Source organism: Mirounga angustirostris, unplaced genomic scaffold (assembly GCF_029215605.1).
Source record: "Mirounga angustirostris isolate CCGP_5_RB_7025 unplaced genomic scaffold, mMirAng1.0.hap1 SCAF_14, whole genome shotgun sequence".
Lineage (NCBI taxonomy): Eukaryota > Metazoa > Chordata > Mammalia > Carnivora > Phocidae > Mirounga > Mirounga angustirostris.
This window is the reverse complement of record NW_026991722.1, coordinates 27,237,699-27,252,110: the sequence shown is the minus strand read 5'-3', so window position 1 is coordinate 27,252,110 and position 14,412 is coordinate 27,237,699. Positions and strand designations below refer to the sequence as shown.

The 14,412-nt window shown below is 41.9% G+C and overlaps 1 protein-coding gene across 6 annotated transcripts in view; it reads left to right on the top strand.

Annotated features, from left to right (window-relative positions):
* Positions 1–14,412, top strand: part of HAUS1 (HAUS augmin like complex subunit 1) — a 31,158-nt gene that overhangs the window by 14,000 nt on the left and 2,746 nt on the right. For 2 of the 6 annotated variants that reach the window (XM_045886785.3, XM_045886783.3), the window contains one exon: positions 887–1,132. In XM_045886785.3, coding sequence (XP_045742741.1) covers positions 887–937 — 51 coding nt within the window. In that variant the 3' untranslated portion in view covers positions 938–1,132. Of the gene's footprint in view, positions 1–886; positions 1,133–2,480; positions 4,873–11,022; positions 12,938–14,412 lie in introns of those variants that run through there. The other 4 variants (XM_045886784.3, XM_054510313.2, XM_054510314.2 and 1 more) reach the window with 4 other exon arrangements.

The window sequence follows — 14,412 nt, the reverse complement described above, 5'->3', positions numbered from 1 at the left end:
GTCGGAAAAATAGGTTCATGTATCTTTACACTGATACAGCGACTCATCTCTCTAAAGGGTTTTTCCCCCTGGAGATGTTTATTAGAATCAGGAGTCTGAAAACTTTTGGGGTGTGGAGAAGGGGGAGATATAAAAGCAAGAAATATCTAAAAGCATATTTAATATTTATAATGGTATTTGTTTAATTTCTTTTTTTTAAGATTTACTTATTTATTTTAGAGAGAGAGCACACCAGTTGGGAGAGGGGCCGAGGGAGAGGGAGAGAGAGTCTTAAACAGACTCCACACTGATCATGGAACCCCTTGTGGGGCTCAATCCCACAAGCCTGAGATCATGACCTGAGCCAAAATCGAGTCAGACGCGTAACTGACTGCACCACCCAAACATCCCTGAAATTCTGTTTTAATGTTTTTCTTTTTTGCTTCCCTTACTTTAAATAACACTAGAAGTTAGACCACCTGTTTTATGTCCTTGTTTTTTTTGGGGGGGGGGTCTTTTTCTTTTTAATTCTTATGTTAATCCCCATACATTACATCATTAGTTTTAGATGTAGTGTTCCATGATTCATTGTTTGTGCATAACACCCTGTGCTCCATGCAGAATGTGCCCTCCTCAATACCCATCACCAGGCTAACCCATCCTCCCACCCCCCTCCCCTCTAGAACCCTCAGTTTGTTTTTCAGAGTCCATCGTCTCTCATGGTTCGTCTACCCCTCCGATTTCCCCCGCTTCATTCTTCCCCTCCTGCTACCTTCTTCTTCTTCTTCTTTTTTTTTTTCTTAACATATATTGCATTATTTGTTTCAGAGGTACAGATCTGAGATTCAACAGTCTTGCACAATATGTCCTTGTTTATAGAATTTATGGTGTTTCTTTCTTCCTTTAGGATACCATTGAAGCTGAACTTACAAAGAAAGTGGACATGATGGAACTGTGACCAGTGTCAAGTAAGCTTCATCTTCCCTAACAGAGTACATTGAGTAGGACTTGAAAGAATTGTTTTCTCTTGGCCTTCCTTAATAACTTAACTCCTGTGTTCTTAGATGAGATAGTAATGTCACTGTTGATAAACAGTGGTTTCTGGTTATATATTGCATTTCTGTGCCCAAATACATAGTTTTCATATTAAAAAGCATTGTGGGTTCTCTATGTTGCTGGCAGTTAAGTGTCCCTCACTGGGTCTCTTTGGTGAACATTATGACATTTGTCATGCAGTCACTTATGAGGTCAGCTAAGTGAAGAGAAGAGTTCTGCAACTTGGTTATGTTTCTCCCACTCCTCCCTCCAGGGCTCTGCTGTCATTCCTTCTGATCAGCTCACCTGCCTACTTCCAAATGTTAATATATGCAGGAATTTAGTTTATGAAAGAGATGACCTTTTAAATCAGTAGTGGAGAGATGGATAATTCAACACATGGTGCTAGATCCTTACTTTACACCTTATGTCAGGATAATCCCAAAGATCAAAGATTTAAATGTTAAAAAAAAAAAAAGAGAGAGTGAGAGGAACCATGAAGAAGCTTTAATGTTTTGACTCTTAAATAATCATACAGTCAGTCAGTAACACGCATCCCAAATCCAGGAGCCATAAATGAAATGATAGAAATATTTGAAAATTTGGAAATATTAAATATTCCTGTGTGGTAAAATCTTTAATAAGTAAAATCAAAGGACTTCACAAATGTGGTGTAGGGAAAAAGAAAGAAATTTTTCACTATGTTCCTTTTTGTACTTTTAAGAATTTTGCACCATGTGATTAGGAAGCAATCAGTTAAAAAAAAAAAAAAAGAAGCAATCAGTTTTGTTTTGTTTGCCATCAGTTTTTTAAAGATTATCTAAATGACCTTAAAAATTTCCCTCTCCTGGGGTGCCTGGGTGGCTCAGTCATTAAGCGTCTGCCTTCAGCTCAGGTCATTTTCCCAGGGTCCTGGGATCAAGCCCTGCATCGGGCTCCCTGCTCAGCGGGAAGCCTGTTTCTCCCTCTCCCACTCCCCCCTGCTTGTGTTCCCTCTCTCGCTATGTCTCTCTCTATCAAATAAATAAATAAAATCTTTAAAAAAAAAAAATTTCCCTCTCCTGGGACGCCTGGGTGGCTCAGTCGTTAGGCGTCTGCCTTCGGCTCAGGTCATGATCCCATGGTCCTGGGATCGAACCCCACATCGGGCTCCCTGCTTGGTGGGAAGCCTGCTTCTCCCTCTCCCACTCCCCCTGCTTGCGTTCCCCCTCTCACTGTCTCTCTCTCTATGTCAAATAAATAATAAAATAAAAAATCTTTAAAAAAAAAAATTTCCCTCTCCTTTCCCACAAATATGTGGAGATACAAAATACGAGAGACATTTGTATTTCCTTTTTTGGAAATTGTCCATATCATTTAGCCATTTAGGCATTGCAATTTGGTCTTTAGCTTAACAATTTATAGAAGCTCCTTGTGTATTAGCTAAATTAATCTTTTGTGGTTTGCATTGTAAATATTTTTTTCAGGTTTGTCATTTGTCTTTTGACTTAATTCCAGTGTTCTTGGTAAGGCAGCTTGGTAGATTGATTGTGGAAGTGACCACAGTAATTCCTCTTGCCCCTGTGCACTCATCCTTTATATTGTGAATTTGCCACTTGTCCCGTCAAGAGACGAATCTCCACCTCTTCTTTCTGACTGGGCCTTATGATTTGTTTTGGCCAACGAGATAATAGCAAATGTAACAAAAGCAGAGGATTAAAAACTGTGCCTCAGAGCTTGCCCTATCTTATGGCTGTGGAATTCTGAAACCACTATGTAAAGAAACTTGGACTGTTGAGGATGAGAAACTACACGGAGCAGAAACAAGTAATTCCAGCTGAGCCTTGCCCCCACCCAAGACCAGACAGGCTGCCAACTGCCAACGGTGTGAAGGAGGCCTTCTTAGACTATCCAGCCCTGGCCACGCCCCCAGCAGTTGCAGAGATCAACTAAGCTGGCCCAGGCCACAAAGTCAACACATAATATCATGAGAAATAATAAAAATGATTGTTTGAAGCTTATTTTAAGTTTTGGACTGGTTGTTAGCTAATTGATAAAAGTAGCTTGTGACATAGTGTTCAAAGTAAAAGGAGAGCAAAAGAAATACACTGTAAGAACCGAAGAAACTTGGTACCAGCAGAATTTTATAAAACAGTAATTATATTAAATGTAAGTGAGAAAATGTTTTAGTTAAACGATCAAGATCAAGGGGCACCTGGGTGGCTCAGTCGTTAAGCGTCCGCCTTCGGCTCAGGTCATGATCCCAGGGTCCTGAGATCGAGCCCCGCATCGGGCTCCCTGCTCTGCGGGAAGCCTGCTTCTCCCTCTCCCACTCCCCCTGCTTGTATTCCCTCTCTCGCTATCTCTCTGTCTGTCAAATGAATAAATAAAATCTTTAAAAAAATTTAAAAAAAGATCAAGATCAAAAAAATAGGTTTTCAAGAAAACCTCTAAGTATATGCCATACATGAGAGAAATATCTTAAAAGTAAGGATAAATGGATCCACAACTATGATACATTACATACTTCTCTTAGTAATTGATAGAATAGGCAGAAAAAAATTACCAAGGATACGGAATATTGAAACAACACAATTAACAAACTTGATCCAATGGACATATAAAGAATCCTATACCCAACTGCCACTAGATACATGTTCTTTTTAGGTGCATCCAGAGCATTTACAAAAATTGTCCAGGGGTGCCTGGTTGACTCAGTCAGTAGAGCATGTGACTCCTGATCTCAGGGTCGTGAGTTCAAGCTCCACACTGGGCATGGAGCTTACTTAGGGAAAAAAAGTTTGTCCAAATGGTGGGCAGGAAAAGAAATCTCAACCACTGCGAGAGCTCTGAAATCATATACAGCATATTCTCTCATCACAATGCAATTAGATAAAAATAAATAACTAAAAAGTTGTATGTTTGGAATTTAAGAAATACATTCTAAATAACCGATAAATAATAATATGAATTAGAAAATATTTAGAACAGAACAATAATGAGAACTATATATCAAAACTTGGATTTCTGCTTTTTGCTCTGATGGAGAAGAGTGATCAGATTGATTGTCTTCCTTTACACAGAAAAACAAGCAAAAAATAGGAAACTATAGGGACTCCTGGGTGGCTCAGATGGTTAAGCTTAAGCCTGCCTTCAGCTCAGGTCATGATCTCCAGGTCCTGCGATCGAGTTCCACATTGGGCTCCCTGCTCAGCAGGGAGTCTGCTTCTCCCTTTCCCTCTGCCTCTTCCCCTGCCTGTGCTCTCTCTGTCTCTCTCTCTCTCAGATGAATTAAAAAAAAAAAAATCTTAAAAAAAAATAGGAAACTATAGTCTTCAGACACTGAATAACAAAGAAGCACAGGACAGGGGTGCCTGGGTGGCTCGGTTAAGTGCCTGCCTTCAGCTCAGGTCATGATCCCAGGGTTCTGGGATGGAGCCCCACATCGGGCTCCCTGCCTAGCAGGGAGTCTGCTTCTCCCTCTCCCTCTGCTGCTCCCCTTGGTTGTGCTCTCTCACTCTCTCTCTGTCAAATAAATAAATAAAATCTTAAAAAAAAAAAAAAGCAACACAGGACATTAATTCATAAGAGAAGAGAAAAAACAAGGTGAGCCCTCTGACTTCCCCAGCTTACTGCATGGAGATAGATAAACTGGACTTCATGAAAATTAAAAACTTTTGTGTTTCAAAAGACACCATTAAAAAAGTGAATAGGGGGCGCCCAGCTGGCTCATTGAGAGGAGCGTGCACCCTTGCCCGGTTGTAAGTTCAAGCCCCACGTTGGGTGTAGAGATTATTTAAAAATAAAGTCTTTTTTTTTTAAAAAAAGATTTTATTTATTTATTTGAGAGAGAGAGAATGAGAGACAGAGAGCATGAGAGGGAGGAGGGTCAGAGGGAGAAGCAGACTCCCTGCCGAGCAGGGAGCCCGATGCGGGACTCGATCCCGGGACTCCAGGATCATGACCTGAGCCGAAGGCAGTCGCTTAACCAACTGAGCCACGCAGGTGCCCCTAAAAATAAAGTCTTAAAAAAAAAGTGAATAGGGGCATCTGGGTGGCTCAGTCATTGAGTGTCTGCCTTTGGCTCGTGTCATGATCCCAGAGTCCTGGGATTGAGCCCCACCCTGCGTCGGGCTCCTTGCTCGGCGGGAAGCCTGCTTCTCCCTCTCCCACTCCCCCTGCTTGTGTTCCCTCTCTCGCTGTGTCTCTCTCTGTCAAATAAATAAAATCTTCTTAAAAAAAAAAATGAATAGACAATCCGCAGAATGGGGGGAAATACTTGCAAATCACATATCTGATAAGGGACTTATATCCAGAATCTGTAAAAATTCTTACAACTTAATAAAAGGCAAACAACCCAATTAAAAAATGAGTAAGGGATTTGAATAGACATTTCTCCAGCGAAGATGTACAATGCCCACATAAGAACATGAAAAGATGCTTGACATCACCAGTTATCAGGGAAATGAAAATCAAAAGCACCATGAGGTGCTACCTTATACTAAGATGGCTAGAACAGAAAAGACATAGTAACAAGTGTTGGTGAGGATGTGGACAAATTGGAATCCTCATACACTAACGGTAGGAATAAAATGGTACAGTTGTTTCGAAAACCAGTTTGGCAAGGTCTCAAATAATTAAATATAAAGTTACTATATGACCCAGCAGTTCAACTCCTAGGTATATACCCAAGAGAAATGAAAACACAGGTCCACACAAAAACTTGTATGTGAATGTTTACATTAGGATTATTCCTAAGAACCCAGATGCCCACCATCTGATGAGTGGACAGACAAAATAGGGTATATCCCTGCAATGGAGTATTATTCATCCATAAAAAGGAATGAACTACTGATATATGCTACACCATGGATGAACCCTGAGATCATTATGCTAAGTGAAAGAAGCCAGTCATAAAGACCATATGTTATGAGATTCGATTCACATGAAATGTCCAGAAACAGAGACAGAAAGCAAATTGATGCTGCTTAGGGTTGAGAGGATGAGAGATATGGGGTGATAGCTAAAGGGTACAGAGTTCCTCTTGAGGTCATGTTGCATGTGTCTGTGAATATATCGAAAACCATTAAATTATATACTTTTTTTTTTTTTAAGTGGGCTCCACGCCTAGTGTGGGGGCGTTCAGTGCGGGGCTTGAACTCATGACCCTGAGATCAAGACCTGAGCTGATATTCAAGAGTAGGACACTTAACCAACTGAGCCATCCTGGCGCCCCAAATTACATACTTGCAATGTGTGAATTGTATGGTAAATAAAGCTGTTGAAGGGAAGGTATGCAGATTAAAAAAGTAAAGCTGTTTCTATTTGCAGATGAAGTTAGTGACGTGAGCATCCATCCCTGGAAGGGGATGTGAGGTGTGGGCAAGCAAATATCCAAAGCAGCCCAGAATTAAACCTTTTGTTCTAATTCCATTTCTAGGTCTCTAACCTGCATATTTTATGGAAAGATCAAATATGCCCATATGGAAGGGTTTGGAGAGCAGCATATGAGAAGGAGCCTCTTTTTTTTGTCTCTAATTCTGGCCCCTGGACTGCATGTCTATCTATAGAGAACCACTGCTTTACCCCAAAATACTTCTGCATTGATCTCATAAGTACAGAGACATTCTTAAATAATCGTAGTAAAATGGTCAAATTCAGGAAATTTAACATTGATAAAATATTACTATCTGATATATAGTCCCTACTCAAATTTCTCTAATTGTCTGAATAATGTGCTTCATGGGTGGGGGGATGGGTGAAATAGATAAAGGAGAGTAAGAGATACAAACTTCCAGTTACAGAATCAATAAGTCACAGAGGTGAAAAGTGCAGCGGAGGGAATATAGTCAATAAGATTGTAAAAATGTTGTTTGGTGACAAATGATGACTGACTGCACTTACCGTGGTGAGTACTGAGTAACGTATAGAATTGTTGAATCATTACATAATGATTGTACACCTGAAATTAATAGAACACTATATGTTAATTATGCTTCAATTTTTATTTTTTTTAATGTTTTATTTATTTATTCATTAGAGTCAGAGAGAGAGAGAGAGGCAGAGGCAGAGGGAGAAGCAGGCTCCCCACCCAGCAGGGAGCCTGATGCGGGACTCGATCCCAGGACCCTGGGATCATGACCTGGGCCGAAGGCAGACGCTCAACCATCTGAGCCACCCAGGCGCCCTATGCTTCAATTTTTAAAAATGTGGGATGCTCAGGGGCATGTGGCTGGCTCAGTTCATGGAGTATGTGACTCTTGATCTTGGGGTTTAAGTTCAAGCCCCACATTGGGTATAGAGATTATTTAAAAATAAAATCTTTAGGGGCACCTGGGTGGCTCAGTCGTTAAGCGTCTGCCTTCGGCTCAGGTCATGGTCCCAGGGTCCTGGGATCGAGCCCGGCATCGGGCTCCCCGCTCCGCGGGAAGCCTGCTTCTCCCTCTCCCACTCCCCCTGCTTGTGTTCCCTCTCTCGCTGTGTCTCTCTCTGTCAAATAAATAACTAAATAAAATCTTTTAAAAAAATGTAGGATGCTCAGGTGGATAAAAGGTTTATTTTTATTTTTTAATTTTTTTAAAGATTTTATTTATTTGACAGAGAGAGGCACAGCGAGAGAGGGAACACAAGCAGGGGGAGTGGGAGAGGGAGAAGCAGGCTTCCCACGGAGCGGGGAGCCCGATGCCGGGCTCGATCCCAGGACCCTGGGACCATGACCTGAGCCGAAGGCAGACGCTTAACGACTGAGCCACCCAGGCACCCAGATAAAAGGTTTATTAAAAAAACAAAAAAACAGGCTTCCTAACAATTGTTTTTCCAATCCAGGGCCATACATTGTGTGTTGTTGTCTCTGTCTGAAGCCAGCTTTTGATACCTGGTTTTGACCATTTTGCTTTTACTATTTCATTACACCCCCATTTCTAGGTCTATGAAACTTTTCCCCTCCAAATGAGCTAGTCCAGCCAGGATGGCACAAACCTAGGGACTATGCATATTGAGGTCCAAGCCCTGAAGAGTCACTGTGCTTTGCCCCATGTTCTGCCCTGTGGGAAGGGCAGTATTCCCAAGAGATTTGCCTTTGCCTATACTAAATTAAGAAGTTGTGACCTAGGTAGGGGCTCGAGTTTCCAGCAGAGTGGGATTAGCTATTACAGCTTCTGCTGCTTGGGAGGCTTGTGAAGCTCGATACGGGTAAGAAGTGTAGCATGAATGAAAAGATGTTCCTCATCAAAATGTGTCTGAAGCTATTTTAGGAGTGGACTGAGGATTGCGTGTGTGGATGTCCTTGGAGCCTGTCTGGTTGCCAGGGGATCTTTTTCTTGTGATTGATCACGGGAGCACGTGACAGATGGCGCACCACAGCCTGGGTAGGACCCTGTGCCTACATGTCCTGGCTTTGATGAGACACCACCCAAAGAGGCCACTCTGCCAGCTATATTTAGTACCATGATGCACGCATGTCCTTCTGACCTTAGCTTCCTCTCACGTTGTACAGATAATATATTTTTAGGTTTATCTCACAGCACCCAGCTCTCACATTTACAGTTTTCTTTAAATTCTGCAGCAGTGGTCTTGGGCTGACAGCCTGCCTCCGCCGTGTTGGGAAAAAGAATTGCTCTCTCTGCCTTTTCAGGATCCAGATTTTCTACAGCATGTTCAGACGCTAAGCACGAAAACTTGTTCTTACGCGTCCTAGCAATGTGACCTTAAGGACGTCATGTAAACTCTCAGGTGTCCAAAGGATATAATAGCTGCCCTCCCTCCCTTATCACTTATTCCATTCATTCACTTATTTAGCAACAAGCTTTATTAAATACTGTGTGTTAGGTTGTGGGGCCTCAGAGATAATACGAATTTCCCCTCAGTCTCAGAGAGGCAGTCTATAAATTCACAGAATATCAGACTGGAATGAATTGTCCAGTCCAAATTTTAGTCTTATAGACCAGGAAACTGAGGCCCAAAGAAATAAAATAACTGCCCAGATGTCACACCCAGTCACTGACCAAGTTGGGATTAGAACCCAGATCGCTTCTTTCCCAGCCCAAGGATCTTTGCTCTGTGTCACCTGCTTTTACCTAAACTGAAGTGAGCTTCGATTTTCCTTACACAGCCTTACATTAACATTGTAAAATTAGTATCAGTGATTGAGAAAATATACAGTAACTAAAACCTAATATGAAGTCAGAAATTAATACCATTTTGGGGCTGCCTGGGTGGCACAGCCTGTTAAGCGTTCCACACTTGGTTTCCACTTAGCTCATGATCTCAGGGTCGTGAGATCAAGCCCCGTGTCAGGCTCCATACTCAGCACGAAGTTTGCTTGGATTCTCTCTCCCTCTCCCACTTTCCCTCCCCCCTTCTCTCTCACTCCCTCTCTAAAATAAATAAATGTTTTTTAAAAAAGAAACTAGGGGCGCCTGGGTGGCTCAGTCGTTAAGCATCTGCCTTCGGCTCAGGTCATGATCCCAGGGTCCTTGGGATCGAGCCCCGCATCGGGCTCCCTGCTCGGCGGAAAGCCTGCTTCTCCCTCTCCCTCTCCCTCTGCTTGTGTTCCCTCTCTCACTGTGTCTTTCTCTGTCAAATAAATAAAAAAAAATCTTTAAAAATAAGTAAATAAATACGATTTATTTGTTAATATGAGAGAGAGAGAGGGAAAGCGTGTGCACCTGTGTGCACACAGGAAGGGGCAGAGGGAGAGAGAATCTCAAGCAGACTCCCTACCAAGCAAGGAGCCCAACGCAGGGCTCAGTCCCACCACACAAGATCATGACCTGAGCCGAAATCAACAGCTGGACGCTCAACCGACTGAGCGACCCAGGCGCCCTACCATGATCTTATATAGCATAATCGTGTAATCTCATCATTCAGGTATTCACATAATCATGTACTTCTCATCACCTTTGCCTTATTCCCTTGATTATAAGGAAGCCACAGGCCCTGTCTGTCCTCAAGAGTGGATCACACAGGTCACGAACACCAGGAGGCAAGAATCATAGGGGCCACCTCAAGAGTCTATCCATACATCATTTCTGCCCAGAAGTCACCTGTTCATCTGAACATTGTTCATTTGAAAGTAATGTGTATGTTTTCAGTGGCTGCTTTTAAGATTTTCTCTTTGGTTTTCAGCAACCCCATGATATTCTAGGTGTGTTTTTCTTTAAACTTCTCTTAAGTTTCATAGAACTTCTTGTATTAGTGGCTTGATAGTTTTCATCTATTTAAGAAAATTCAGCCACTATGTCTTCAAATACTGCTTCTGCTTTATTCTCTTTCCTTTCTGGTATTCCCAATTACCCACACATTAGCCTTTCTCACTGTATCTCATATGCTTCTTACACTCTTTTCTGTATTTTCCATCCTTTTTTTCTTTCAATTTTTTCTGTCTTTTTTCTCTCTTGAGTCTGGATATTTGTACCAACCTATCTTCCAGATTACTAATCTTCTTGTTAATCTGCTGCTGTTAAGCATTTCCTCCCCCTCCCCCCCACCCCAAATCAAGACACAGCTTTTATTGTATCTTTAAAATATCACAAATAAGTCAGAGGAATCATCTGGCATCTTGCTGTTTCTGTAGCTGGGCAACTTAGCTCTTGTTCATCAGCCTGCTGAACTGTGTTCCTTTCTCAGAAACATAGATCCCATCCAAACATTTTCTGGTATCCTTGTTTTTTACTGTTGTGGCTTACTGAATCAAAGCAGCTGAATTTGGTACAAGTTCAATGTCATTTCCTTTCAAGAATTAACTCCCCTTTCTGGGCTCAAGATATTGAGCAAGCGATGCTAGGCCTCATCTGAACCCCATGTGTATTTTTCACCCAAGAAATTTTTGGATTTCAATAAGAGAACCATTCTCCTGAATAACAACATTGATGAGAAGTGAGCATACGCAGACCACATCTTATAACAGAAGCCCAGTGTAACACCCTTGATCATGTTCTGTACGTGACTACACATAGTGTGAATGGTAGCCAGTTCCTTGCTATTTCTCTGCCATTTGTCAACTCGGAGCCTCTTCTTTTTCCTTCCAAGGAGACTGAGATCTACATTGATGCGTTTGGAAGTCCTCCACAGGGTTGCTCTGGGGCCCTTCACAATAACAGTGCATCCCTTCAGAGTGATGTCAACATATTCTGGAATGTCAACAGTCTGCAGAGAACAGTCCTCACTCTCACAGTAGATGCGGCAAAAAAGAGAACCTTGTGAGACACTTCTGTTGTATTACTGCCCAGCTTTTCGGCATTTCTGTTCCATGCCATTAATGATTCAGCACATTTCTCAAAGGGGTCAGGTAGCAAGAATTTCCTGTCCCCTTTGGGGAAGGAAGAATCAGCCAAACTAAGAATCAAATTGATATGAGACAGATTAACGGGAGAAAGTAAAATTTTCCTGCATACGTGGAACCCACACAGACATGGAAATTCCAAAGACAGGAAAAATGGGGTATATATGTCAGTTTGAACCAAGGAAAAGGGGTAAGGGTCTGGGACTTCAAAGGGAAGGAATACAATTTACAGGATGATGAAAAAAAGTACATGTTTGGTAAATAAATGTTTGCTGGACCACTAGAAAACAATAATGGCACATGGAGAGGAGTTTGATCAAACAGGCCTTGCTACGTTCCTCCCTGTCCACCATAACTAGTTCATATCATAATATAGTTATGGTGACAGCTCTTTTCCTGGAGCAGGTCCTCTATGAATTCTTTTAGGCAGTTGTGGGGGAGGTAAAGAGCTTTCCCTGAATTTGCTGGATTTTGATTGTTTTTTAACTCAATAATTTTCATGTCAAAATGGCCCATCTTGGTGGGGGGCCTGCTCTTGGCCCCTAAAACACTCAGTTCTTAGAATTTCCCTTCTCTCTGGAATCTTGGCTCCTTGAGTGCTGGCTGCCTGGGCAGCTCTCTGATGCCTTCAAACAGAATTTTCCTTTTCCATTTTTCTCGGCTTTCCAGTTGTTCTCCGCAAAAGGATTAATCCACCCACCTAGGCCCACTTTTACACTTTAATGTAGATTTCTCTATACCACCCCATCTGGTCTGAAATTTATACTTGAGTTCACAACCTTTTATAGGAAGCAAATATCTCACAAACCAGGTATCATCAGATTTATGTTTATAACTGGCTTACAGACCTCTGCAACACTGTGGACATACAAAGTACAAACATTGTGGGGGCGCCTGGCCTAGAGCATCGTAGAGCAATGCAACTCTTGATCGTGGGGTTGTGAGCTCAAGCCCCATCTTGGGTGTACAGCTTACTTAAAAAAATAAAAAAATAATTTAAAAAAATGTTTTATTTATTTGACACAGGGAAACATAGCGAGAGAGGGAACACAAGCAGGGGGAGCAGGAGAGGGAGAAGCAGGCTTCCCACGGAGCAGGGAGCCTGATGCGGGGCTTGACCCCAGGACTCTGGGATCATGACCTGAGCCGAAGGCAGACGCTTAACGACTAAGCCACCTAGGTGCCCCTAATTTTTTTTTAAAAATGCAAACATCGTGATTCATCTTTCTTCTCTCCTTTTATTTATTCACATGGGACAGAAGTACCAACACACTCATTCGGTTCAACACCAGGTAGATGCAAATGTGGGAAAAGCTCTAAGCCCTTGGTGCATCTAATAAAGTCATTGCCCAAGGAAGAAATTCCAGAGGGAAGGTGTCTAAACTTGCTCTCTGAGCAACAATATCTGTTTGGAATAAAATGGACTTCTCAGAAAAAATGTGTGAAGCCAGGTATGGCAGGGGCTTTCTTTGGTATTTATCTGAAATTTTAACTTAACTGGGCATCTTGTATTTTTATTTGCTAAACTGGCCACCAGTGTGTATTCTCCCCTGATGGTCTTTCTAAAAGAGAATTGATTCTAATGTTACGGAAATCTTGACAATGGGAGTTATAACTTTCATTGGTCATTAATGCAAGTAAAACATGGAAATAAATTTCGTTTTGAACCCAGCCCCTTACTGAATTATCTTATCGTTCTAATACTTTTTCAGTTGGTTTTCTTGGTTTCCAGTTATGTAATTATTTCACAGCAAATAATGATAAATTAACTTCCTCCTTATCAACTTTGATTCTTCTCTTTTTTTTCTAGGAGGTACTCTCATATTAATACCAAAGTGGTGATGGTGGTAACAGTTAGTGTTTTAGTCATTATTGCTATGTAACAAACTACCCCCACCCTGACATAAAACAACCATGGATTCTGTAGATGGGGAATCTGGACAGGGCACAGTGGGCATGACTTACCCTTGCTCCTTACTATCTGGTGTCCCAAGTTGGGAAGATTTAAAGGCTAGGGATGATTCACTAGCTGCGGGGTGAGATCATTGATGTCTTCAATCAACATGGCTGAGAGTTTTGCTGGTCTCAGTCGGGCTCTGGCCGACACATTTACACATGACCTCTCTAAGTGATCTCTCCATGATGGCTAGTTTGGGCTCCTTCCCAACCTGGTAGCTGGCTCTTAAGAGTGAACATCTCAACAGAGCAAGGCAGAAGTGTATTGCATTGTTATGATCTAACCTTAAAAATCACAAAGCATCACTTCACCGTACTATATCTATCCAAGCAGATTTGCAAAAGACCAAGGGCAAGGGAGAAACACAGACTCCCCACCCAGTGGTTGGATTGTCAGTATTACATTCTAAGAAAAGCACGTGGGATAGAAGATATCCTTGAGGCCAGCTGTGGAACATAAAATCTACCAAAAGGAATGGCCTTATTGTGTTCCTGAGTTGAATAGAAATTCTTCCACTAAAACTTTAAGCCTCAGTTCCAACTTATTTATTTATCATATCAAAGAAGTCCCCCTATTCTGATTTTATTAAGTTTTTAAAAAATAAATAAATAGGGGCGCCTGGGTGGCTCAGTCAGTCGAGTGTCCGACTCTTGACCTCAGGGTTGTGAGTCCAAACCCCGCGCTGGGCATGGAGCCTACTTAAAAAATTTTTTTTAATTTAGAGGTAAAATTAAAATAAATAAGTAAATAATAGATGGTGAGTTTTCTCAAAGGTCTTTTCAGCATTTATGAGGCATCTATTGAAGAGGCATCAAAATAAGATAAAAATGAATGAGGTTGTGTTTGCTCTCTTTGAGCCACGTCTGCAGCTGATCCCTTCATTCAGTGAGTATTTCTTTCTTTTTTTTTTTTTTTAAAGATTTTATTTATTTATTTGAGAGAGAATGAGAGAGAGCACATGAGAGGGGGGAGGGTCAGAGGCAGAAGCAGGCTCCCTGCCGAGCCGGGAGCCCGATGCGGGACTCGATCCCGGGACTCCAGGATCATGACCTGAGCTGAAGGCAGTCACCTAACCGACTGAGCCACCCAGGTGCCCCTCAGTGAGTATTTCTGAGCCCTTACTGTGTGCCAGACACTCTGCTAGGCATTCAGAACACTGAGCCAAAACAGAAGTTGGTTC